The sequence below is a fragment of the Armigeres subalbatus genome, chromosome 3 (genome assembly GCF_024139115.2).
Source record: "Armigeres subalbatus isolate Guangzhou_Male chromosome 3, GZ_Asu_2, whole genome shotgun sequence".
NCBI lineage: Eukaryota > Metazoa > Arthropoda > Insecta > Diptera > Culicidae > Armigeres > Armigeres subalbatus.
This window is the reverse complement of record NC_085141.1, coordinates 406,656,317-406,683,314: the sequence shown is the minus strand read 5'-3', so window position 1 is coordinate 406,683,314 and position 26,998 is coordinate 406,656,317. Positions and strand designations below refer to the sequence as shown.

Genomic DNA, 26,998 nt, shown 5'->3' with positions numbered 1-26,998 from the left:
ATTAAGGGCGTTGACGCTGACGAAAATCGAGCAAATAATCAAGTAAAAATAAATATCCAGACGTCGACACCGACAAACTTTAAATTCAAAATTTTACGATTGCCGAGAATCCAACAGCCGGAATCTCGGCAATAACTTCGACGAATCTCGGTAAAACTTGTACCGAGATTTCAGTAAACTTTACCGAGGCATCATTTTTGCCGAATTTCTTGGCGAAAATTTTGCTGAAGTCGACAAACTAATTTAAGTGTGCAAATTTTCCTTGCGAAAATGTTCAAATAGTTTTCAAAACGTTATTAATCTGGTTTTCAGTCTAATCTGTACATAATTTTTAATCCAATCAAATTTTAAATTTTATCTAGTGCTTGTCTCAAGACTTTCTTGGTGTTCGCCAAGAAATTCAAAAATCACATTTTTATTCTTTTATCTACTTTATCGTTTCCTTGTTTTCTCTTTGAAGATTTCATCTAGTTGATGTAGTACTTTCTTTTTCTCAACCTTCTACAAAATAATATGTTTTTACAAATGGTCCAAAACTTCCTCTGAAAATCATTTAAAAAACTTTCTCACAAACCCCCATGTACATTCTTTCAACAATTTATATAGAAACGACTTTTTAAAATTACTTCTGGAAATTTATCAGGCAATGCCTTAAAGAGTTTATTCTAGAAATTTCTTAAGCTATTCTGCTAGAAAAATCGAACGGGATTTCCTCCGAATATTCCTTTGGAAGTTTTTCCAGAAATTTATGTAGGAAATCCTTCGATTTCGCTCCACATTTTCACATGGAGATCCATTAATAATTCATCTAGGAACTTCTCCATGAATTTTTTCAAGAACTCTTTCTCGAATTTCTCCGGGATATCTGACAGAATTTTTTTTTTGGGATTTCCTCCATAAATTAAATAGCGAACTTCTCCGGGACTTAATTCTGGAATTCTTTTTTGCAATTCCTCCAAAATATCCTTCAAGAATTTCACAAGGTATTCCTTTAGGATTTTTTCCAGGAATTCGTCCAACTATTTCCCCGGCAATTCTCTCAAGTATTTTTCCGGGAATTTATTCAGAAATTCCTTCAGGAATTTCGCAAGGAATTACTTCAGGAATTTCTTCACGTATTTTCCGCGAAATTCTCTTGGAATTTCTTCTGGACTTCACTCGGAAGTTCTTCCAGAATTTCATTAAAAAAGTTTAAGTTCCTCCGAGAATTCCTTCAGAAATTCTTTCGAAAGCTTCTCTGGGAATTCTTCTGAGAGCTCCTACGGAAATTCTTCTAGCAGTTCTTCCGCAAATTCTTCCGAAAACTCGTGCGGATATTTCTCCGGCAGTTATTGCGAGAATTCCTCGGGGAATTTTCCCAGAAGTTCCTCCGCGAGTTCCTCCGAGAATTGTTAAAGGAGTGTCTCCCGGAATCGCTCCGGAACTTCGCCTGGGAATTATTCCAGAAATTCCACCAGGAATTCATTCAGGCTTTCGTCGGGAGTTTATCTTACCTGTAAAAAAATCCTTCAGAAATTCCTTCGTTAGTTCCTTTAGGAGTTCCTCCGGAAACTCCTCCGGGAATTCCACCGAGAGTGTTTTCGGAAATTACTTCGGGAGTTCCTACAAAAATTCTTCGGCAGTTCCAGCGGGAATTCCTCGAGTATTCTTCCAGGAATTACTGTGGGAGTGTCTGCCGGAATTCCTTCGGTAGTTTCTCCGAGACTTCCTCCGGGAGTTTCACCAAGAATTCCTCCTGAATTCCATCGGGAATTCCTACGGAAATTCCTTTGGGAGCTCCACTGGAAATTCCTCCGGGAGTTCTTTCCGGAGTTTCTCCGTGAATTAGTCCAGGAGTTCCTACGGGAATTTCTCCGAGAATTTGCCCATGAGTTTCACCAGTAGTTCCTCTGGGAGATCCTACGGAAATTCCTCTGGGAGTTCCTCCAGGAATCCCTCCGGGAGTTCCATCGGAAATTCCTTCGGGAATTCCACCAGGAATTCTACTGGGGGTTCTTCCAGTAATTCCTCCGAGAGTGTCTCTGAGAATTCCTCCTGAAGTTTCTCCGAGAATTCCTCCGGGAGCTCCTCCGGAAATTTCTCTGGGAGTTCCTGCGGGAATTCTTGCGGGAGTTTCTCCGCTAGTTACACCAGTAGTTCCTCTGGGATTTCCTCTGGGAGCTTCTCCGAGAATTCCTCCGAGGATTCCACCGGCAGTTCCTTCTAGAATTCCTTCAGGAGAGCTCCTGCGAGAATGTCTCCGGCAGTTCCTCCAAGAATTCCATCGGGAGTGTCTCCAGGAATTCTCCAGTAGTTCCTCCGGGAATTCCTCCAAGAATTTCTCCGGGAATTCCTCCAGGAGTTCCACCGGCAGTTCCTCCGAGAATCATTCAGGATTTCCTCCACGAAATCCTCCAGTAGTTTCTCCGAGAATTCTTTGGAGAGCTTCCTCGGAAATTCATTCAGGATTTCTTTAGAAATTTATCTAGAAATTCCTCCAAAAATTCCATCGTAAATTACTCTATTCCTATATAATTCCTCAACAATAAAATTATGTTTATCGAACCAACGCAATTGTTCCGAAATTTTCTTTAAAGATTCCTTCGTAAAAACTCTGTAAAATGCTTCGGAAATTCCTTCGCGTATTTGTTTAGAAAAAAATTAGGTATTCTTTGAGAAATTTATTTTTACAATTCCTTTAGATTTTTAAGGAATTCAATCGGTTACTCCTTCAGGGACAATGATAAAACCTCTGAAAGTCTCGCTAATAAAGACGAAAAAAATCAATAAAACAATGTTTGCTTACGAAATAATGTGCGCCCTAATAATGAGCGCCCGTTAAATAATCCAGAATATATTAAAAAATGAATGAACACTCAAGAACACTCAAGAGCTTTCACTCAACGAAAACCGCATCTTAATACATCGTCCCAATAATTATTTAGTAAACGAATTTAATCTATATCGTAGTTTTCTGGAGCTAATTGTGTAACTACTCATCGGGCAACATTGCTGCACTTGGCGCGAAAGATAGCACAGACAAATTCAGGCTATTATGTAGCACTGCACGTTTCAGTGATGCCCTCAAAGAAGTCTAACGATCATGACTAAAGATTCGCAAGTTGTATTAAAATCGATTACTCATTATCGGGGCATGCCGGCAAATAATCAAGATGCGGTTTTCGTTGAATCTTCTTGAGAATTCCTTCGAGCAATGTAGGTTTTCTTTTATCCTATACTTAAGCGCCATAATCAGTATAATGAAAAATAAATTTCCCCATACTAATTTGCATGCAAACTTGAAATGGTTTTTGTTAAATCATTTTTTATCCAAATCAGCTCACGTTTTCGAAGAGCACTCAAAACATGATACAGAATCAGATGAGCGTTGTGGAGCAAAATCAATTTTTTGAATCACCCTAATGAACATATTCTTGATGCAACAGTTATTTCCATAAAACCCTCAATCTTTTACTCACCTCCAAGATCTCCGCACTGTGCTGCTTCTTCCTGCGGCCGTGTTCATTCTCAACGATTTCGCTGTTCGCCTCACCACCGTTTACCATGGACACATTCACTTCACTGTCTCCCACAACTTCAATCGCTTCGCTTCCCACTTCACTACCGCTACTGCGCCGCTTGCCCACCACTTCCCCACCCACCCGTTGCATAGCGGCGTGTTTCTGCACCACTTCCTTGATTTTGTCCTGTTCTTCGCCGATCCAGTGCTTGAAACCGCTCCACTTCTTCGTTAGCTTCGCTTTCCTCTTGTCGAAGTCGATGAAATGCTTGGGAGCCGTTCTGTTCTTCAGCAGCGTTAGTCGCCTCTCGGTGGGATGCAGTTGGTTCCGGTGATCGCAGTACTCGTTGTTGCCTTCTTTGAAAATGTCGGACTCGTTGATCTGCCGGGTGATCTCATCCAGCTCCTCTATGGAAAGAAACAGATGCCGAGCGTCCAGACTTTGGAAGCTCGCTGATTTGAGGTCGAACTCTTCCTCCTGTGTACTGTTGGATCGGAAACTCTGGTTGCTGCCCGAGTAGTCGAATGCCGTATTGTGCAGGACACCGTTGGCTGAGGTAACGTGATTTCCGTTGGGCAGATTATGATACAGGTGCGATGAATTACCTTCGCTCATGAGCGATAGATTTATTTCGTTTAGGATGAGATTGGCTTGCTCTAGATCATACGTAGAATCGTTAACTTTGGTGCTGCGAGGAAAGTCGTAAATGCTGTCTACGGCAGGGCTGTTCGGGGCAGTGATCGCTGATGCGGTGATCAGGTCGCTGCCATTGCTGAACCCGGAGAGATTGAGCGATGTGGTTTTCTCAACGCGAAGCCGAAGCTCCGGTTGATGTAGATTATGAGCTGATTTAGATCGGAGCCGCTGAAGGTGGGCTTGGTTTTCCTTATCGTTTTCATCGAGGTATGTGCTGTAATTATTGTTGTTCTCCGGAAGGAAAGTGAATTTGATATCGCTGAAATTTGGCAGCGAGCTGTTCGCGTCGACAAAGACATCATTTTCGCTATCATCGGAGGTAGACCTAGTTGTGTATGACACTGAAGCCGGACAATGCGACGATCGCGAACTGTGTTGTTGCGGATGTTGTTGATGCTGCGGTTCTTCCTGAGGATGATCGATTGGCATGTCCGAGTCGAAGTCGAATTTTGTAGTTTTGGAGATCAGCACTGGGATACCAATTTCCGGCCGGAAGTCGTCGAACCGCCCACCGGTCATGTCGTAACTCCCGGTGATTGGTTCGGCAACGGAACTTTTTCTGCCAGGGGATTTGCGCATTAATCGACTGCCTATTGCCGAGTACCGTTTGGAGATCTTGTCCAGTATGTTGGACGGTGATCGGCCACCACCGTACTTGCCGGCAATTTCAACACTGTAATGTTTCTTCATGCTGACGGATTGGATGATTCTGTGGTGATATTTATAATGTAACTCACAAACGATCAATAATCGGTTTCACTTTTTTTCGATGGTTCATCGTTGATCTAGCATTGATGGCACTGCCGGCCACCAAACTACTGCACTAAATTTCTGTGGAAAATCAGAAGGTAATTCGTACGGTTTGTAAAGCACACATCGGCTGCACTATGCATGGACGAACGAACGAGCGATCATGGTAACATTTTTATTTTCAGCTTCATAGTTTTAGTCTGTCTTTTAATTAAGTATCTTTTCGGCGATACACTCTAGGACTTGATCAGAAAAAAAATACGAGGAACGAGGCGAAGATTTGTCACGCTTTTTAGTTTCCGAACGTGCGATGACACTTGATGTGTAAGATCGGTTGGTGATGTTGATGAAAAATTGCCCCATGCCTATTCAGCTAAGGCAAAGTTGGGAGCAACCTTTGTTAGTGCAAAAGACATTGTGAGCGGGCAGAGATTGATGATAGTAGTATATGGGAGAGTCTGGAACATTGCGTAGACCAAAACAATGGATTTTTGGGTTTTATGTGCATGTATATTGGAGACCCAAGATCATAAATTATATTGAGATAACAAGTTTTTGTCGACAGCTGAAAAAGATTGGAATTATGAAGAATGGTTGTTTTGTTTTGAATCTTGAAACTACAACCACTAGTTATTGTATTAGCTTTCTACATTCCACAAGGCTTTATGGTGAAGGAATTTAAGAGAGGTAATTTGGAAATTGGAACACAGTAAAAATTATTTAATTCACACGACATGTAATGAACAATTTATTTTCACAATTACTGTGAATAAGTACATAATTTTTTTTCACATTTCTGGATGAATTCTAGACATTTTCAAAAGCTCTTGTGGACACTTTTTGCATCGAAATGATGTGAGTATTTTCATGAGCAGAAATTGTCGAATATAATGTCTGACAATGCCGTTGATCGACTCGGCCGATGATCGATCAGGAGAATGGAGGTTAAACTGGATATGAACACTACTGACACAATCGTTCATTTTCTTCAATCTTCCACATATCGAAAGCTCTCATAGGCAACCAAAGAAAAAAAAACGTTGAAATCGGAAACTTACTGAGTTAGCTGTTACGGCGAATAATGGGGAGTAAGTTGGCGCTGCAAGTAAAAGGCAGGGTATCTTCAATAGGCTCGATCTGGGAAACATACAATTGGAAACGAATACCCCCACCGTTCTAAGCAAGAGGTGGGAGCCCGGTTTTCTAGATCGATCGGCGATGATCACGCTAATGATGATGGGAGGTTACCGATTTGAGAAGGCAGAAAATCGAACATCACTGCAGAGCCAGCCCCGGCAGTCAGTGGTGGCACGGCATTTCTGTATTTTCATGCTTGACTTGGATTTGCGGTGGCTTTTTTCTTTTCACTCCGTGGGAAGCACATGAATCCGATTGTTGAGTGATGGTCAGTTACTAATCTTTTGTCGACGATGTGAGATAATTGACTGCACAAGCCAAAGAAGTCATCTGTCATAGTCATTCGAGAACTCAATCGGGTTTCTGGGATTGTTTTCGGGGCTGAATGGAGAGGCATAATTTGTATAACAGGAATGCAATCTATTGCAGCAAATGGTTTCGTTGCGGGAAACGCAATCGAGAAGTAGGTCACGAAAGAAACAAATTCAAGCAAACCGATCTCTTCCGGAGGATTTGCACATCAAATTTAATAGTGATAATCATATTCGACCTCATTAAACTGTTCAAATGTTAAAGTGTGTATGCGAATCAGATTGAGATACTCAACTGGCAAGATACTATTCCAGTAGCAAAATAAATAAGAATGAACGGAATCTTTTCCCAGGCCTTTCGAAAGCATTCCGAAAAGACCAAATTAAAGTCTCAGACCGGCTGTTCTGTTCGCAAAATATAATTGCACGCAAAAATTGCTTAATATAAAAACAACAATGAGAAAGAAACAAAATTCACACGTGTTGTGCGGAAAGCCATAAGTTGTTCAATCATATTTCAAAACATATCAAAATCCATCCGACTTAACAGTCGACACTATCTTCAGCCAACCATCTATCAGGTCGTAATTAAAGAGACAAATGTTTCTTGACATTTTTCTCGAATCGAATGGAAAACAATGCCACCAATCGTAACCATCAAAACGCGCCGGTCGCCTTGTGCTGCATTGTGGCGGACAGCGAACTGATGACCTTAGCAAGTGTTGTAATTATTATATATTTATTTAATAGCACTAGTTGACTCGATATTTATTTTCGGAGGTGTTTGGTGACTTTTGTATACCCCCATTCGCACCAGAATTTAATTGTTTAACACGTAGGTATTGTACTCGAAATCTGCTGCCTTGGAAAACTTTATGATCCCATGGTTTGTTTAACACACTTTCCACTCTATTGGTGCGCGCATATCTGTATCGGATCTAACGATCTTGTTGATGGAGTATAATTCTCTCGTGCTGTAGTTTAAGACAGATTGACCATAATTCCTTAATGTTTAAAATATTTTGAGTCATTGTCGTAATAATTACCATAATTATCTAAACCACCGCCATCGGCACCGTAGACAACAACAACGGTGGAAGTCTGTTATTAAAGAGGTTGTTCAGTTTTCTTTCCAATCTATAGAAACTAAAATCAGCCCAGCATCAATACTATAATTTTCATCTTTCTCAAGATTATGAAACTCGTACAAGAGAACACGCGACCACCGCGTTTAATTTAGGGTTTCGTGATGGGTATGATGTCTCAATCTCCGTTGTTTGTGGATTTGTAAACAACAGTTGGCTTTGATGTGAAATTGAATACTAGCCACATATTTAAAAAATATTGGAATAACCCTTTAAAAAAATGACACAGTTTTTTGCACGTACATCTAAAAAATAAATTTTACAATTATTGTATAAACAATTCTGCAGGGTTTAATACAAGAAATGTAAGCTATAAGAATAGCTGTTAAGGATTAAAAGAAGGTACACAGATGCTTCTTCTCATACACATGCTTCTACGCTAAACCTCGAAATTTGATATTTTTCTTGTGGATTGGGCCTTTTTGTGCGCTACGTGAGCAAAGTTTGAAAGCAAATCGATAACTAATTTTGTTGTTGTCAAATCGCCTAACATTGATTATTCAGGTTGGTTGGTTCTTTTGGTCGTTTTAACGGTTAAAAAAATCAAAATCTATAGCAGTACAATCTTACTGTCACATCACATAAAACACTATTCCTGCTTATCGATGAAATCAAATTGAAAATTAATTTTGATGTTGGTTTTCGTTAACAAAATGAGTAATAGGTTTGATGTCATATCATTCAGACATCTACAGCAAAACGAAATAAAAAGATGTAAGCAATAACGTGAATAAGAATATGAAAATAAATCATGATTTCAATTTGATGTCAACCTCAAAATATGTTTTCAATTTGCTCTATTTACAATATCAGACACAATATAGGGGCCCTCCTTAGCCGTGCGGTAAGACGCGCGGCTACAAAGCAAGACCATGCTGAGGGTGGCTGGGTTCGATTCCCGGTGCCGGTCTAGGAAATTGTCTTGACTTCCCTGGGCATAAAAGTATCATCGTGTTAGCCTCATGATATACGAATGCAAAAATGGTAACTTGGCTTAGAAACCTCGCAGTTAATAACTGTGGAAGTGCATAATGAACACTAAGCTGCGAGGCGGCTCTGTCCCAGTGTGGGGATGTAATGCCAATAAGAAGAAGAAGAACAATATCAGACTTTGTTCGGGTAACCAGTCACAAGAGAAAATGTATTTGGACAGACAATTATATTATTCTGGGGAAGGGTCGAAACCCATTCAGCCGAAAGCCATTTTTGAAAGCCGTCAGAAAAAACTAATGAACTTCATCCGAAAATTTTCTTAGCTTCTCCAAAATTATTTTCGGATTTTCCATGGCTTGGTATTTACGTGTAAAATTCCGAGCCTCTTGAAAGGAGGCTTGGGCCTCTTGAAACAAGGCTCCCAAGCATCTTGAAGGAAGTTTCTAGCCTGTAGAAAGAAGGCTTCTGAGCTTCTTGAAAGGAGGCTTCCGGGCCTCTTGAAAGGAGGCTTCCAACCCTCTTGAAACGATCCTAGCCTCTTGAAAGGAGGCTTCTGAGCCTCTTGAAAGGAGGCTTCGAGCCTCTTGAAGGAGGCTTCTGAGCCTCTTGAAAGGAGGCTTCCGAGCCTCTTGAAAGGAGGCTCCTGAGTCTCTTGAAGGAGGCTTCCGAGCCTCTTGAAAGGAGGCTCTGAGCCTCTTGAAAGGAGGCTTCCAGCCTCTTGAAGGAGGCTTCCGACTCTTGAAAGGAGGCTCTGAGCCTCTTGAAAGGAGGCTTGGAGCCTCTTGAAAGGAGGCCTTGAGGCCTCTTGAAAGGAGGCTCTGAGCCTCTTGAAAGGAGGCCTGAGCCTCTTGAAGGAGGCTTCTGAGCCTCTTGAAAGGAGGCTTCTGAGTCTCTTGAAGGAGGCTTCTGAGTCTCTTGAAAGGAGGCTGAGTCTCTTGAAAGGAGGCTTCTGAGCCTCTTGAAAGGAGGCTTGAGGCCTCTTGAAAGGAGGCTTCTGAGCCTCTTGAAAGGAGGCTTGAGCCTCTTGAAAGGAGGCTTCCGAGCCTCTTGAAAGGAGGCTTCTGAGGCCTCTTGAAGGAGGCTTGAGCCTCTTGAAGGAGGCCTGAGCCTCTTGAAAGGAGGCTTCTGAGCCTCTTGAAAGGGAGGCTTCTGAGCCTCTTGAAAGGAGGCTGAGCCTCTTGAAAGGAGGCTTCTGAGCCTCTTGAAAGGAGGCCTTGAGCCTCTTGAAAGGAGGCTTCTGAGCCTCTTGAAAGGAGGCTTCCTGAGCCTCTTGAAAGGAGGCTTCTGAGCCTCTTGAAAGGAGGCTTCTGAGCCTCTTGAAGGAGGCTTCCTGAGCCTCTTGAAAGGAGGCTTCCTGAGCCTCTTGAAAGGAGGCTTCTGAGCCTCTTGAAAGGAGGCTCTGAGCCTCTTGAAGGAGGCCTGAGCCTCTTGAAAGGAGGCTTCCTGAGCCTCTTGAAAGGAGGCCTGAGCCTCTTGAAAGGAGGCTTCTGAGCCTCTTGAAAGGGAGGCCTGAGCCTCTTGAAGGAGGCTTCTGAGCCTCTTGAAAGGAGGCTTCTGGGCCTCTTGAAAGGAGGCCTGAGCCTCTTGAAGGAGGCTTCCGAGCCTCTTGAAAGGAGGCTTCTGAGCCTCTTGAAAGGAGGCTTCCGAGCCTCTTGAAAGGAGGCTTCTGAGCCTCTTGAAGGAGGCTCTGAGCCTCTTGAAAGGAGGCTTCTGAGCCTCTTGAAAGGAGGCTTCTGAGCCTCTTGAAAGGAGGCTTCTGAGCCTCTTGAAGGAGGCTTCTGAGCCTCTTGAAAGGAGGCTCTGAGCCTCTTGAAAGGAGGCTTCTGAGCCTCTTGAAAGGAGGCCTGAGCCTCTTGAAGGAGGCCTGAGCCTCTTGAAAGGAGGCTTCTGAGCCTCTTGAAAGGAGGCTTCTGAGCCTCTTGAAAGGAGGCTTCTGAGCCTCTTGAAAGGAGGCTTCCTGAGCCTCTTGAAAGGAGGCCTGAGCCTCTTGAAGGAGGCTTGAGCCTCTTGAAAGGAGGCTTCTGAGCCTCTTGAAAGGAGGCCTGAGCCTCTTGAAAGGAGGCTTCTGAGCCTCTTGAAAGGGAGGCTTCCTGAGCCTCTTGAAGGAGGCTCTGAGCCTCTTGAAAGGAGGCTTCCAGGCCTCTTGAAAGGAGGCTTCCAAGCCTATTGAAAAGAGGCTTCCAGGCCTCTTGAAAGGAGGCTTCCAGGCCTCTTGAAAGGATGCTTCCAGGCCTCTTGAAAGGAGGCTTCCAGGCCTCTTAAAAGGAGGCTTCCAGGCCTCTTAAAAGGAGGCTTCCGAGCCTCTTGAAAGGAGGCTTCCGAGCCTCTTGAAAGGAGGCTTCCAGGCCTCTTGAAAGGAGGCTTCCAGGCCTCTTGAAAGGAGGCTTCCAAGCCTATTGAAAAGAGGCTTCCAGGCCTCTTGAAAGGAGGCTTCCAAGCCTCTTGGAAGGAGGCTTCCAGACCTCTTGAAAGGAGACTTCCAAGCCTCTTGAATGGAGGCTTCCGGGCCTCTTGAAAGGAGGCTTCCGAGCATCTTGAAATGAAGCTTCCAGACCTCTTGAAAGGAGGCTTCCAGGCCTCTTGAAAGGAGGCTTTCAAGCCTCTTGAAAGGAGGCTTCCAGGCCTCTTAAAAGGAGGTCTCCAGGCCTCTTGAAAGGAGGCTTCCAGGCCTCTTGAAAGTAGGCTTCCAGGCCTATTGAAAGAAGGCTTCCAGGCCTCTTGAAAGAAGGCTTCCAGGCCTCTTGGAAGGAGGCTTCCGAGCCTATTGAAAGGAGGCTTCCGAGCCTATTGAAAGGAGGCTTCTGGGCCACTTAAAAAGAGGCTTATGGGCATCTTGGAAGGACGCCTTCGAGCCTCTTGAAAGGAGGCCTCTGGGCCTCTTGAAAGGAGGCTTCCGGGCCTCTTGAAAGGAGGCTTCCAGGATTATTGAAATCAGGCTTCCGGGCCTCTTGAAACGAAGCTTTCGAAAGGAGGCTTCCGAGGCTCTTGAAAGGAGACTTCCGAGCCTTTTGAAAGAAAAATTGTTTCTAGTGTTTACAGGAAAATGTTCGGGCAATCCACGAAAAGTTTCTGATGAGTATTCTACGAAAATTACTCAGAAAATTCTTCAGAGTTTCCGCTGGAAGTTGTTCAAAATGTGGATATCAACAAGAAACAATTTAAATGACACCCAGTATAGTAAAGAGAGACGTAAGTCGCAAGAATTTCTATGGATTTCTACAGGGAATTCTTCGTATTGTTCATAAGAAATTCTTTGGAAATTCTTCGGAGATTCAATGGAAAAAAAACTCAGAATCATCCACCTAGCGTTGGTGGTGTCGCGCATATGGGGAGTCGCGCAATGAGGAGAAAAATACATAAGACGAGAAAAGCAAAAATGAAGGGTCGTTTGGACGAAAATCATTTGGCGAAAAGCACACTACACACTAGGGGAACATCTCATGGCTCCAATGTTCTTCCCATAAAAAAAGCAATTAAAAAGTATTTGATTTATTTCTTATTTTTATGCTTTTTTTCAGCTGCGACGAAATTGGTGTTTATGTTTTTGTTTCTCGATGAGATGAATATATGTTCAGTGAAATGGAGATCGGAACAGTTCCCCTCTATATCAACATATTGCCGCAGCGCTCTAAAACCGAAGCATTTTTCACTGTAATCAACTGAAATTTGACCAAAATGTCACTTACACTTCTCTGGTTCTAACCCCCTCATTTGGTTGAGCAATACGTCAAGACGAAAGTCATCAAACAAAAACATTTTTTGCATTTGGCCCAAAAAACATTTGGGAAAAATGGTATTGTACCGCTCATAAAAATCTACTTCTCCCACTTATTTTTAGTCGCAGCGAAAAATACGCACCAGATAGTCGCCTAAGGAAAACATACTTCCAGAAAAAAAAGCTACTTCCTTATTTTTGAAAATTCGGCTGCCACGTGGTGCATTCCGACGGTAAATGCTTGGATGTACCATTTGTACTGCGGAGAAATTTCACACAACCGTGAGACCCTTGAAAATGATCTTGAAAGTTGTAATTTTGTTGCAAGACACAATAATACAACGGAAAATAGTTTGGCCAAAAAATTAATTGGCCCATAATCAACCAAATGTTGATTACTCGACGGGTAACATGGTCAAAAATATTCATCCGGTTGGCCAAATAATATTTTCGGGGTTAAAGACTATTGTTCTTCCATTTACTTCCACTATTAACTTTTTATGTATCAACAAGCAGATACGCATTTCGTTTCCTACTTGGAAACTTCTTCAGTGTTTGTTATCGACTGAAGAAAAACATTGCTCGTTAACTTTAAATATGGTGTGTAGGTAGAACTGTAGGTAAAAATTAGGTCATGTCGCTTGAACCGATCCGTCGTCGTCCCGTGCGCAGTACCCTAAACAGCCCCGTATATCCGCCTCCTCGATCTTTGTTAAGTAAGTTTATTTGTTTTGTTTGTAAATTTCTAAGCTTTCCGCTACGTCAAGTTTCCAAGGATTTTGTATTTGTCTGAGAAGTGATATGTTGTCTTTGGTTAATTGATGATCTTCGTTAAATATATGTTCGGCTACTTTAGATTTGAAATGATAATGTATACCTTTTTCAGTGTCTTTGTTTGCTTTAGTTACTTCTGCCAAATGTTCTTTTAACCTCGTGTCTAGTGTTCGTTTTGTCTGTCCTATGTAGATTTTGTCACAGTGTGGGCATGATATTTTATAAACTCCAGATTTTCCTAATGCGTCAACGGGGTCTTTTGTGCTTCCAAGTAGTGTCTTCAGTTGGTTGTTCCTGCTACTGAAGACTAATTCGATACCAATTTTTCTAAATTTAGAGCGTAATGGTCTGGTTATATTATGGTCAAAATTAACGGATACTCGTCGCAATTCATTTGTTATTGGTGATACTGTAGTCAATGATTTTCTATAATGGGATTATCTATGTTTGTCTATAATGGCTTGAATAGTTCTAGTCGAGTATCCGTTTCGTCTAGCTGTTTCAAAAATGTAATTTAATTCTTTCTGTTTACCTGTGACGCTAAGTGGAAAAGTTTCGAATCTATGTATCATGTGTTGGAATACGGCTGCTTTGTGTTGGTGTGAATGTTTTGAAGTGTTGTGTATAGCTTTTTGTGTGTGTGTGTTTTTTCTGTAAATTTCAAAATTTATTTGGTTTGATTCTCTAACTATTAAAACATCCAAAAGGGCAATTTTCCGTCTTTCTCTTGTTCACAAGTGAACTTGATATCCCTATGTGCACTGTTAATGGCTTCTAGGATTGATGGAAGTGCGTCTTTCCTAATGATACTGAAGATATCATCTACGTATCTCCACCATCGCTCAGGAATGGCCCTCAGGATACACTTGGGAACAGTGCAGCCACATCAAATGAAACCATTATCTCGTCTTCTTCGATATTTCCTGAGTTTTGCAATTTTCAATAAACTGTTTTGTGTTTTGTACTTGTCTAGTGTCTGTTTGTGTATGTGTGTAGAGTGTTTGGAATTCTTTGACTAACCATTTTGCTATTTTGTGAGTTGGAGACCCTTCCGCAGATATTATTTCTCTGATTTCGTTTCCGGTTTGTGAATTTTTGGTTGTCCTCTAATTCTAGGCAAAGTTGGGTTATATAATTATAGACTTAGAGACGGTCATAGATTCATGCCAAATTTCCCTTGACCAGAAAAACACAGCTAGGACATTTACAGAAGACACATTAAAGACACTAGAACACACACCCAACATACACGAGACTAACATTATTAAGGAATTAAAAGACAAACCAGTTTTCTATACGAAAGCAGACAAAGGTAATGCAATTGTCATTCTAGATAAAATTAATTACGATAACCTTATGATAGAAAAACTTAACAATGGTCCATACAGAAAACAAAGAAAAGATCCCTTGACAGATATTGTGAAAAAGTAGATAAAACCATCAAAGAATGTAAACCCATATTTGAAAATTTGCCTCGACTTAAAATTTCCAACCCAACTTTGCCTAGAATTAGAGGACAACCAAAATTCACAAACCCGGAAACGAAATCAGAGAAATAATATCTGCGGAAGGGTCTCCAACTCACAAAATAGCAAAATGGTTAGTCAAAGAATTCCAAACACTCTACACACATACACAAACAGACACTAGACAAGTACAAAACACAAAACAGTTTATTGAAAAATTGCAAAACTCAGGAAATATCGAAGAAGACGAGATAATGGTTTCATTTGATGTGGCTGCACTGTTCCCAAGTGTACCCGTAAAAGAAGCTATTGTCTTGTTGGAAGATTGGTTACTTAGACAAAAATCAGACGCAACTTGGAAGACAAAAGTACGCACATATTTAAAATTAACAAGACTTTGCATAGAAGAGAACTATTTTACATTTAGAGGAGAATACTACAAGCAGACAAAAGGAGCACCAATGGGTAATCCTCTGTCCCCTTCTTATGTGAACTGTTCATGGCTAATCTTGAAAAGGATTTGAAGGAAAAGGGGCCATTCCTGAGCGATGGTGGAGATACGTAGATGATATCTTCAGTATCATTAGGAAAGAAGCACTTCCATCAATCCTAGAAGCCATTAACAGTGCACATAGGGATATCAAGTTCACTTGTGAACAAGAGAAAGACGGAAAATTGCCCTTTTGGATGTTTTAATAGTTAGAGAATCAAACCAAATAAATTTTGAAATTTACAGAAAACCCACACACACACAAAGAGTTATACCCAACACTTCAAACCATTCACACCAACACAAAGCAGCCGCATTCCAACACATGATACATAGACTCGAGACTTTTCCACTTAGCGTCACAGGGAAACAGAAAGAATTAAATTACATTTTGAAACAGCTAGACTAAACGGATACTCAACTAGAACTATTCAAGCTATTATAGACAAACATAGAAAAACCCAGTATAGAAAATCATTGACTACATTATCACCAATAACAAATGAATTGCGACGAGTATCCGTTAATTTTGACCATAATATAACCAGACCATTACGCTCTAAATTTAGAAAAATTGGTATCGAATTAGTCTTCAGTAGCAGGAACAACCAACTGAAGACACTACTTGGAAGCACAAAAGACCCTGTTGACGCATTAGAAAAATCTGGAGTTTATAAAATATCATGCCCACACTGTGACAAAATCTACATAGGTCTGATCTTACTTAACAAAGATCAACGAAACGGATATACCTGGCTGTTTAGATTACTACCCACGGGACGACGACGAATCTGTCCAAGCGACATACCCTAATTTTTACCTACAGTTCTACCTACACACCATATTTAAAGTTAATGAGCAATATTTTTCTTCAGTCGATAACAAACACTGAAAAAGTTTCCAAGTAGGAAACGAAATACGTATCTGCTTGTTGATACATAAAAAGTTAATAGTGGAAGTAAATGGAAGAACAATAGTCTTTTAACCTTGTAGCATTTCCCTAAGACGCTCTAAAATAATTAATCATAATATTTTCGGGCAAATGGCGTTTCTGCCAAACGACTATTTCGGCAAACAACCTTTTCGGCAAAACGACGTTTTGGCCAGATGATCCATTTCGGCTAAATGAAATTTTCGGCCACATGGGTTTCGGTCTAATCGTTTGTTCGGTCAAATGACATACAGCCAAACACCTTTCGGACTTGTGGCTTCAGAACAAACAGTCTTACCCGTCGTTTGGCCGAAAGTCATTCGGCGAAAAGCCATTTATTCGAGTGCCACTTAGCCGAATAACACATTAGCCGAAAGTCATCTAGCCAAATTCCATTAGGCCGAATTGAACGTTTGTCAGAAAAAGGTTTAATCGAAAATTACTTTTGGCCGAAAGCGACAAACAGCCGAGAGCTACATTTGGCTTTTCAAATAATTTGACCGAAAATGTTGTTTGTTCTTACACAGTTCATTTGGCTGAAAATGCTATTTGGCTGAAATGGTTGTTTGGCCGAAAAAATCACATGACAGAATAGATCATTTGACCGAAAATGCCGTTTGCTAGCTCGTTGGGCAGAATAAGCAATTTGGCCCGAAAATGTCCTTTCTGCTAAACGGCTTTTTTGGCCAAATGACTAATTCAGCCAACCGGCACTTTCGGTCTAATGCCCATTAGGGCCAAATGACCCTTTCTGGTGGGCTTCTGCCAAATGGTTTGTTTGGTCAAACGACATATTAGGCCAATCAACTTTCTTTAGGCATTCTCAACAAACAATTATAGCTATATAAGCTCAAGAAAACCATATAAGCGCTTTATTCACTTTCAATATTTGTTGGGATATGGCCTTCGGCAAAATGAATTTCTGCCCAACGATTATTTTCGAAAAATATATTAAGCTCTTTTAGTGGAATGTATTAAACCGTCTAAGACGAATTAAGTACTGTCCATTTAATTCCACTAGTTAATTTTCGTTATCTTTGCAGATACGTATTTCGACCACAACTGTGTGGTCGTCTTCAGTGTCTTGTACTTGACTTGACTCGGCAAGTCGAGTCAAGTACAAGACACTGAAGACGACCACACAGTTGTGGTCGAAATACGTATCTGCAAAGATAACGAAAATTAACTAGTGGAATTAAATGGACAGTACTTAATTCGTCTTAGACGGTTTGATTATTTTTCGTTAAAAAATTCTTTTTCAACGAGATTTATTTTTGGATTTCAACGGGAAGTCCTTTGAAATTTAAACTCGAATTTTGACTGAGTTTTTACGGAGAGATTTTTGAAATTTCAACGGGAAATGGACTGAAATTTTGAAGTAAATCATTGGTTTTTCCACGAAAAGATCTCTGCAGTTTAATCGTGATGTTCTAGGCACCAATCGGAAAAAAAACTAAGGAAATATCACTGAATCTTAAGAATTTCCATGGAACATTTTGCGGACTTTTTCAAATTCGAATCGGTGTGGTACATTATAAACCACCGGCATGACAAATTCTAAACGGTGGCGCGCCGATGCAAAAATGTCGGCGGTGGCGGCGCACACCTCTAGTTACTTCACAATCATCATTTCTGAGGAGTGATTAGTGTGAAGTGAGAAAGGCGACTTCTCTGTTCTTACTAATAATTTCTCAATTCTCGCTTCTCACTGTGAAAAGTGAGAAGAGCGAAGTTAGACGTCTACTCACTTTTCACAGTGAGAAGTGAGAAATGATTATTGAGAAGTGAGACGTTTTTTTTCTCCCTTCGCACTAATTACTTCTCACTTCTCGCTGTGAAGAGTGGGTAGACCGAAGTAAAAAGAGTGACGCCCTTCTTCTTATTAATTTCTATATTCTTATTTCTATCTTTTGAAGTGAGAAGTGAGAAATGATGATTGAGATTTTTCCTGTGTGACGTATCCGTATCATTGAGTGAAAAGCCGAAATTCGGCTGATAGTTCTCGAAAAGTGCGAAAAAAAACTTTTTTTTAATAGTTACAGAAAACATGTATTAGTGATAAATTAGGAAACATGAGTACAGTGACACACACAGTACAGTGAACCAGCTCTAGGCATGCCATCTGTAGCGGAGAAGAGGATACTATTTCTGCCACCATCAATAGAAGAAATAATTGCGACGGTGGCAGTGGCATCGAAACCGGAGCAAGGGCGGAGATTTTGTAGGAGTGTTTCTTTGGAACGAACCAGATCTTCAAAAGGCACTAACCCCACGAGAACTTTCACAGCACTCAAATCAGCCCCAGCTGGGCCAAAGACTAAAAGGAAGCAAAGATGGATGAACTAAATTGGTGAGCACGTTCCAATTCTTTACTTTTTCTTCTCTGATCGCTTCACCAATATATGAATAAAAAATAAACACTTAATACGTACAGCGCATCGTTTGCTGCTATTGCCGCGGATATTGTGGGCGTCCCAGGTATCCGGTTCAAGCTTTAGTTAGCAACGGTGACTCTTCTCGACCTTCTACTCCCTGCACACTTAAAATAAATCGTCGAATTCGGTAAAATTTTACCGAAAACTCAACAACAGAACTATTGGGTAAATAATTTAACTGATTTTCGGTGATTTTGACAGTTGAGCAATGGAAAAATTACAAAAAACTGTAAAATGAATTACCGAACAGTTCTGCTGTTGAGATTTCAGTAAAATTTACCGAATACGGTAAAATGAGTTAAGTGTGTGAGTAGTTAGTACGAATAAGGGCGTCCTTGCGAAGTTTTGCTGTACCTGTTATGATCAACTAGTACATCCCATTCCCTACACTTCTGAAGAAACCTTCCTTGCTTCAGAAGTGATTCCTTTCTGTAGTACTAGTCTTCGTAACAAAAAGGGCACCATAACGGAGCATGAGATCTGATCAAATTATTCGTAGTACTACTTGTTCAACACCCCCGGCTGGGTGAGGGATAGAGGATGAAGCACACACACAGAAGTGAGAAATGATGATTGAGAAGAGATAAGTGAGGCGTTAAATGAACTATTTTTCAAAATAACACATTAAGCCGGATGACTTGCTCAGCCAAATGACATATTCAGCAAAATGACCAATTCGGCTGAATAACCTATTCGAGGAAATGACCAATTCGGCAAAATGACGTATTCGGCCAAATGACCTATTCGGTCAAAAGACCTATTCGGTCAAAAGCCCTATTTAACCAAACGGCCTATTCGGCCAAATGATCTGTTCGGCCAAACGATTTTAGCCCAATGGTCTGTTCGGCCAAACAACTTTCGGCATGGTGGCCTTCGGACATGTGGCATTCGGTCGAATGGTTTTCTGTCAAACGGTCCTTCCCTTACTATTCTGATGTTTGCGTTCAATTAGCCTTTAGAGTAAAATGACCAGACGTCCCGGATTATGCGGGACAGTCCCTGATTCAGCCTACTTGTTCCGCACTGCCAGGAAAACGTCACGATTCCATGATGACTATTTATTGAAAATTAATAATTTCGTGTGTGTTACTTCTACGTGAAGTTAAACGATTTACAATGATATGGAAATGCTAATATCATCTTCCAAACTTGGACGTACATGTTCATGATAGCATTAGAGGCGAAAGTATAGAATTGATAGTTCCGTTAGGATACGGCAGGCATGAAGAATGTTTTTTATAGAAGTCAATTTGAAAGCCAGTGGAGATATATCAGCTTCCACACTGATATTCTTCCCTCACCCTTCATACGGCAGCTTGGCAGAAGGAAGGTCGTGTAATATGTGCCATCACAAATATTGCCCTCCGCTCGCTTTCAAATCGACTTCTATAAAAAAAACATTCTTCATGCCTGCCGTATCCTAACGGAACTATCAATTCTATACTTTCGCCTCTAAGGCTTTCATGCAGATGTACGTCCACCTCTTGAAGATGATACTAGCATTTCCATATCATTGACTATTTATTTTCTGAAGAATCTGTGCAATCCGTGGGAAAATGGGATGTCTAAAAAATCTATAACAGATCCAAATAAGCGAAAGACAAAGGAAGAAAGAGCAGACTAAAGGGTCTAGAGATTAGGAAATGAAGGTTTGAATAACTTTGAAAATCTGAAATTTCGTAAGTGATAAAAAATCTAGCCAATTTGAAAGATCAACAAAAATTGAGTTGATTTGTCATAGGCATAATGCAGAGTCTGGAACATCCGAAGTTATTAGATCTATTTTAGCGTTGTGCTTGGATACATGGCATGGCAGTCATAGAACCCTTTCGATAACTGTGGAAATGTCGATAGAATGTTGAATGAATAGAATAGAATGAAATGAATGCAGCAAATTGAATAGAAACTAAGTTGGAATGCTCCAAGATTCAGTTGGAATTTGTAGAAGACGGGATGTTTGCGTTCCATACATGCTATCACATGTAATTTACGTCATCACGAAAACTCATGTTTATGTATTTACGATTCACTTCTTTTAAAAGCACGTCCAGAATTCAGCCCTGTCATCGCTGAACTAATTCAATGCGCGTCACAAACAGAACGGAGCACGTTATATACACCCGCAAAGCAGTGGTCAGAACTTATTTTTAGGACACACAAATCACAAGTTTTCACAGCATCGTCTTCGCTCAGCTCGATCGTCCCCCACATGGGGTATGAAATGACAACGTGTCGCCGCACCGAATTTTCACGCTCGAATTTCACCTTGCACTTTGTCGTGCAGCAGACAACACACGATTGGCATTTACGATCGTACCTTCCCGGTATGGGCCGTATCGCTTCGACGTGAGTCAGAAGCATCTGCACTTTCACTGTCCTCCGTATTCTTAACAAACTTCCATACCTATTAAAACCTCATCATCATAACCGAGCGGGCGGCCTCCTGCTGCTGTTGGAGTTGCTGCTGGCCGAGATAGGTTCGAATCAGATTGAAGCATAGCACAAAGTAGGTGAACACTTCGAACGTCAGACAGAGCAGGATGTTGATGATTTCCAGTCGGTAGTTGCCCATTTGGTTCGCTGTGAACGGCAGAACTTCCTGCTCTCTGGAGTTTTTTTTTTCTACGCGATACCGACTTCCCGCGCGATTGGTGCTTTACTTGACCTGGTTGGTTTCGCTGAAGAGGTGAAAAGTTCATACGCGATCGCGAGTCACTGGCATCGCATCGGTCCTCTAGGAACGCCCGGCTTGAACTGCCAAGAAGCTGAAGGGAAATCTCGAGTCAAGTGGCGACAGACAGCGCCGGCGGTGATCTCTAACTGTGGCGAGATCTCGTCCGTCCGCAGCGGATGGCGTGACGAGCTGTTTTCAGTCAGGGGTTTCCAAATTATGTAGGATAAATAAGATACAAACACGAGAATTGATTGAATATTGCCCTGGGATTAACTTTTCAAATTCAGAGTTGAAATTATAAAAATCGTGCCTTTCCGATATCACCGAGGATTTTAGCACGTCAGTTAATCGTGTAAATGTGTATTGTAAATCAATTTGAATTTGCAGAAAAAAATAAAGTCTTAAATTTTCAGTTTGCATTTTGAAATTATGAGCCAAATTGTGAATGTTAGAGTAAGTTGTTTATAATTATTCAAAATGAAATTCAAGGTATATTGAATAAAACAAAATATGTTAAAGATTAGAAAAGGCATTAGTTTTTTCTGCAATGTCAAACAAACTACTTCCAATATTAAACGAATAGAATGAAATATTTCGAAGAAAATACTAGTGAAGAACCTCTGTTCCCCACGCACCAAGTGCAGTGAGCAAAGAGAAGAATGGCAGTAAAATTACCTTAGAAGATGGGATCACCGCCCAGTTCAAACCGAGAAGAGCGTGAGAGGAAGGAATCATCTCAAGCTCGAGTAAGTACAGAAGTAGGAAGGGAACCGTTGATGGAAAGATGCTGCATTATAATGCAACGAAAATGAATTAGGTGAAACTATGGATAAGTAGAGATTGAGTTTGGGATCGGAGATTAAAACGAGCTGCCCGACTAGGGCGCTGTCATAAATTGCGGTGGCGTAAGAGACGTACAGCACTTACAGAAACTTTGATATTTTTTAGGTGCTACGGGGTGAGGCGTCACGTATTTTGTAAACACACCCATCGGAGGAAAAGGAGTGTCTTTTCCTATACTGTAGGCCTTTGGCGACTAGTGGGCTTGTTGCGTATCTTGATGCGATGCCCCCGTGCCGTGAACTGGTTTTAAATTGGATAAATTTGAAGGGTCATACACAAAGTGTTTCGACAAATTGTTTGGTGCGTGACGTGTGGATGAAAGATGAAAAGAGTAGAAAACTTAAATCAGCGAAGTGGCTACTTGGAATGTTGAAAATGTGTTTCATGTTTTCAGATACTGTCGAAGACAATAGGAATCGTAGACGCTAGTCATCATGATTAGATTTGTTTTGTATAATGAAGAGAGTTCCCTGAAGGAGGAGAAAATATATTATTAGACTGACCAGATCATTTCGTTAAAAAAAACGGGACAAACACACTTTCAATACGGGACAAGTAAAATTTTGAAAATTCCACTGCAGTTTTCATAAAAAAGATTTGCCGATGAGTAACAATAAGAAATAAATTCCAAATTGAAGTCTAGTTCTTCAGATTTTTGTTGTGTCCGGGAACTATTAGGGTAGGTGTAATATATTTTGTCGCTGCATTATATTTCACCACATTTGTAAAACAAATAGATTTGTTTGACGATTTAGTGCAATGTTTCACCTCTTCATATTTAGCAATCATACATACATACTCAGTAAGTATCCATACGATTTCTAAAAATGTTCTTATTATAAATCATTGATTTCTGATGAACAAATGCAACTGAAAATAGTAGTCTAGATCAGAGGTTCCCATTTTTTTGAATATGCGACCCCCCACTATAGGATTTCAGGCGGTCATTAATCGAAAATGTCATGTCTTCCGAATTATTTTAAAATATTTTCTCCATTGTCAATACTCTTATTCCGAGCAATTCTGACCTTGTAGTCTCCAGGTGCACTAGTTCCAAAGATATAAGGTGGCAAAGTCAGAAATGGGTAACAAAGTTCGCAAATTTTCTGAAAAATATTTTATTTTCAACTATTTATTGAAATATTTTTTAAATGTTTTTCTTCAATGTTAATACATCATTACAAAGGTTATTGTATAAGCTTTTAAATGGTGTGCAAAAACTAATGGTTACACTGTGAAAAAAATTGAAAAAAATGCGGAAGCAATATTTTTTCCAAAAACGACGCTATTTTCAACTTTGATAGTGAAGAACTTTTTTCCTCAGGAATCCCCAGGTTCTTTTATGATACACATCAAGGACAAAGCTTCGACTAAAATGTCCCGAAAGAATTTCTTGCCAGTATTTGCAATTAACAGAGTTAAGTCACTCTGATTTTTTCATTTGTTTTTTACCGTGTTTTGCCTCTCTCGTACTCCAAGGTTAATGCTCATTCCAAAAACGAATGTTTGATAGAAGGCCCGGAGACCCCTAGTGGTATATATCAACTAACTCAGCGCGAAGAATTGAGGTGATGTCTGTATGTGTGTGCATGCGCGTCTGTATGTATGTGCGCAAAAGAACGCAATCGCCATTTAGACACTTATTTGTGTCCGATTTTCTCGCAACAAGTTTCATTCGACGGGAAATCTAGTCCCATCGTTTCCTATTGAAAATGGGTCAGACTGAACTATGCGCTCAAAGGGTATGGTCAAAATACATTTATTGGTAATAACTTCGACTTTATTTATAACCATTTGAGCTCATTTAATTAACTTTTCAAAGGAGTAAATGAATAAAACCCCAATGCAATGCAGCACAACGGTAACGGAAGGATTTAACAGTTCGCTCATATATTTCCTGTCAAATTTTACCGTTTCCGTCGCCATTCCGCTGAAATGCGTTTGGGGCTTGAGTGGTTTGAGTCATTCTCTAAACCTAATTTTCTGAGCTATTCATTAGCTACTGATGGAGAACTAAATATGAGATTTCATAATATGTAAATATTTATAAATCTCCTGGAATCAATAATTCCCGACATGTTTATTGCAAAAGTAAAGACGAACAATATCTTAGTTAGAACGGAGCGTATGAAATTCCTGCTAGTGTTCATGAATGTCTGGCTAATGGTAGGGAAATATTTATTCACTCATCTACACTTTGAGGTTCACTGGCTGAACAACCAGCGGAAAGTCAATATAAACAGTTGAAGAAATTTAGAACTCATACTGCAAGAAAATGATCAAGAGAGGCAAATGTTGACATTCCCCTCCGTGCCCTACATCAATCCGAACCATTTTAAGCTCGATTTGCATACCGAGGAGACGTTGGAAAAAATTTTTCACTTAGTTATTCTTATGCCATGCGTAATGTTGTAATATTTGAAGATTTTCAAAAGTTCTTTATCTTCTAATACTTTAGATGAATTTATCTCATCTTCCATCGTTGATGGAATTGAAGAAAATATCATTGAAGACTTAAACCTTGACACAGAAAAGAATGATGCTGTATATAACTTGTAGAAATCATGAAAACAAATCAAAAGTAATTCAAATAGTGTTGTTATTTAAATTAAAAGAATTTTGCTTTTCGGAAGAATGGAGCATTCTTACATTCCACAATGAATGTCCACATTTTTGAGAATATATTAATCTCATTTTTGAATAACTTGTACACGTAAAAATGTCATGGGATTGCGATTTCTAATTTGCTAATACCCTTTTTCAAAAGTTATTTTCAATTCTGATTATTTGATTAACATTTAATGCTTTATGATCCTTCAGATCCTAGTACTTTGTCAAACAAATTGTTCTAAATACAAATTGTGAGGCATGAGAGTGAGAACAAAAATATCACGGAATGTCATGAAATTAATGTCATTTAACATGATCGCCGCCATAATGTCCATAAATTGCTGAACTTAGTTTTGTACAGCCCCTTCCTTCTCCTTAAGAAAACGCACGAAATTTCAACTTCCCAAATAGGTTTGCTTTGTCACGTTAATCGAACCTATGAAAAAATAATTACGTAATTCATAGACGATCCCCAAAGGGGGGGGGGGGTTGGAAATTGTATATTCATGCTATTTCGACCATACACAGCTAAAACTAAGTGGAAAATCACTTTAAAAGTCCAATTTTATTTTTGACCGCTCGCTTGTATGGGGATCCCCCATAGTGCCGCTAGCAGCATCCCATGTTGCTTGCGACCCACCAGGTACAAAATGCATTGATTTTAAGAAATTGAATAAAAATGAGTTCCCGGTGATTAGATAATTCATAACAAATCGCAATCATTTTTTTCTATTTGGATTGGATTTGGATTGGATTTGGATTGGATTTGCATTGGATTTGGATTTGGATTGGATTTGCATTGGATTTGGATTGGATTTGGATTGGATTTGGATTGGATTTGGATTGGATTTGGATTGGATTTGGATTGGATTTGGATTGGATTTGGATTGGATTTGGATTGGATTTGGATTGGATTTAGATTTGGATTGGATTTGGATTTGGATTGGATTTGGATTGGATTTAGATTTGGATTGGATTTGGATTGGATTTGGATTGGATTTGGATTTGGATTGGATTTGGATTGGATTTAGATTTGGATTGGATTGAATTTGAATTGGGTTTGGATTGGATTTGAAAAGGATTCTGATTAGATTTGGATTAGATTTAAATCGCATTGTACTTCATTGTATTTGCAAGAATCTTGGTTAACAGCTTCTTTAAATTTGTTGTTCTCTTATGGATCACTCATTTCTTAGATCCTTAACTTACAACTGGTAGCAATTTGTGGGACAAAATATAGACAAAAGTATGAATCAAGGTTTGTCTTTCGCGACCCACCTGGCGTCAGCCCACGACCCCCTGGGGTCGCGACCCACAGTTTGGGGAAACCATGGTCTAGATGCCAAGTCATTTTTTGTCCGTTTGAAGAACAGGAAAAAATAAGCAAATGCCGGAAAACTGATCAAATCCTCAAACTTAGGACCAATAATCCTACGTACACAATCTTAAGCACCATTCATACAATTTGATTAATAATGTTTCGATATAAAATTACTCATGTTTTTATTTTAAATCAGTTACTAAACTAGTTTTTAATTTCTTCGAGACTGCAACGCCGAAAGACACTTTACTTCAAGTTTTCTCAGTCGCTTAGTTAAATAAAAAGGCGGCGAAATATAGCACAGCAAATATGGTGATTTCAATTGACCTTTCCCGTCAGAAATCGTATCTCGTTTTATTATCTCAGTCGATTTTTCGGCTTATTTTAGGTCAAAAGCCATATTTTTTTTAAAATTTGACGGGAAAGGCCACTGGCGAAATTCCTTAGATTGTTTTGATAATCAAACGTGTATTAATTTTCGCCACTGCTCCAATCAGGACCCGAAGGGGACCCGGGGCCGACAGTTGGCGGAGACCCCCCAAACTGCAAAAAAGGTTGGTTTCAGTACATAAGTAACGAGCCTGGATGAATAACAAAGAGACGCAGTGACAAAATTGGAACAGCGCGTTTGCTGTCAAATCAGTTGTTCCAATCGAGCACATGGTTCTTAAAGGTAGGAATATTGCGTCATTTGTATCTTCTTCTTATTGGCATCACATCCCCTACTGGGAAATTTCCACCACGTAGCTTAGTGTTAATTTAGAACTTCCACAGTTATTAACTGCGAGGTTTCTAAGGCAAGGTATAATTTTTGCATTTGTATATCACGATGATATTTCTATGCCTAGGGAAATCAAGTCAATTTCCAATCCGAAATCCTAGACCGGCACCGGGAATCGAACCCAGCCACCATCAGCATGATCTTGCTTTGTAGCCGCGCGTCTTATCGCTAGGCTAAGGAGGCCACCGCGTCACTTGTATAATGCAGGCATAATGCCAGCTTACCCCCCTCCCCCTACCCAAACCACCTTTAAATCCTTTAAAACCAAGATGACGAGTCAAGCGATGCGGAGCTCATCTAAGCACTTGTAATGCAGAATAGCAGCAAGAGGATTTCTTTTGTCGCGTTCGTTTTGGTTTGTTCGCCCACGCGCCAGTATATCATCGGCCTAAGCAAAGAAATGTGAGCGCGCAACAAGCGTTGCCTAAGCTCCGGGCGTTAATGCACTCAATATCCGTTCGTGGGGCCCTCCTTAGCCGTGCGGTA

General features: G+C 40.3%; 1 protein-coding gene across 7 annotated transcripts in view; it reads right to left on the bottom strand.

The window, feature by feature from the left end:
• The window catches only part of LOC134227073 (uncharacterized), a 130,200-nt gene that overhangs the window by 55,818 nt on the left and 47,384 nt on the right, over positions 1-26,998 (bottom strand). For 6 of the 7 annotated variants that reach the window (XM_062708313.1, XM_062708307.1, XM_062708309.1 and 3 more), the window contains one exon: positions 3,459-5,027. In XM_062708313.1, the coding sequence (XP_062564297.1) occupies positions 3,459-4,886 (1,428 nt within the window). In that variant the 5' untranslated portion in view covers positions 4,887-5,027. Of the gene's footprint in view, positions 1-3,458; positions 5,028-20,687; positions 20,861-26,998 lie in introns of those variants that run through there. The other variant, XM_062708312.1, reaches the window with a different exon arrangement.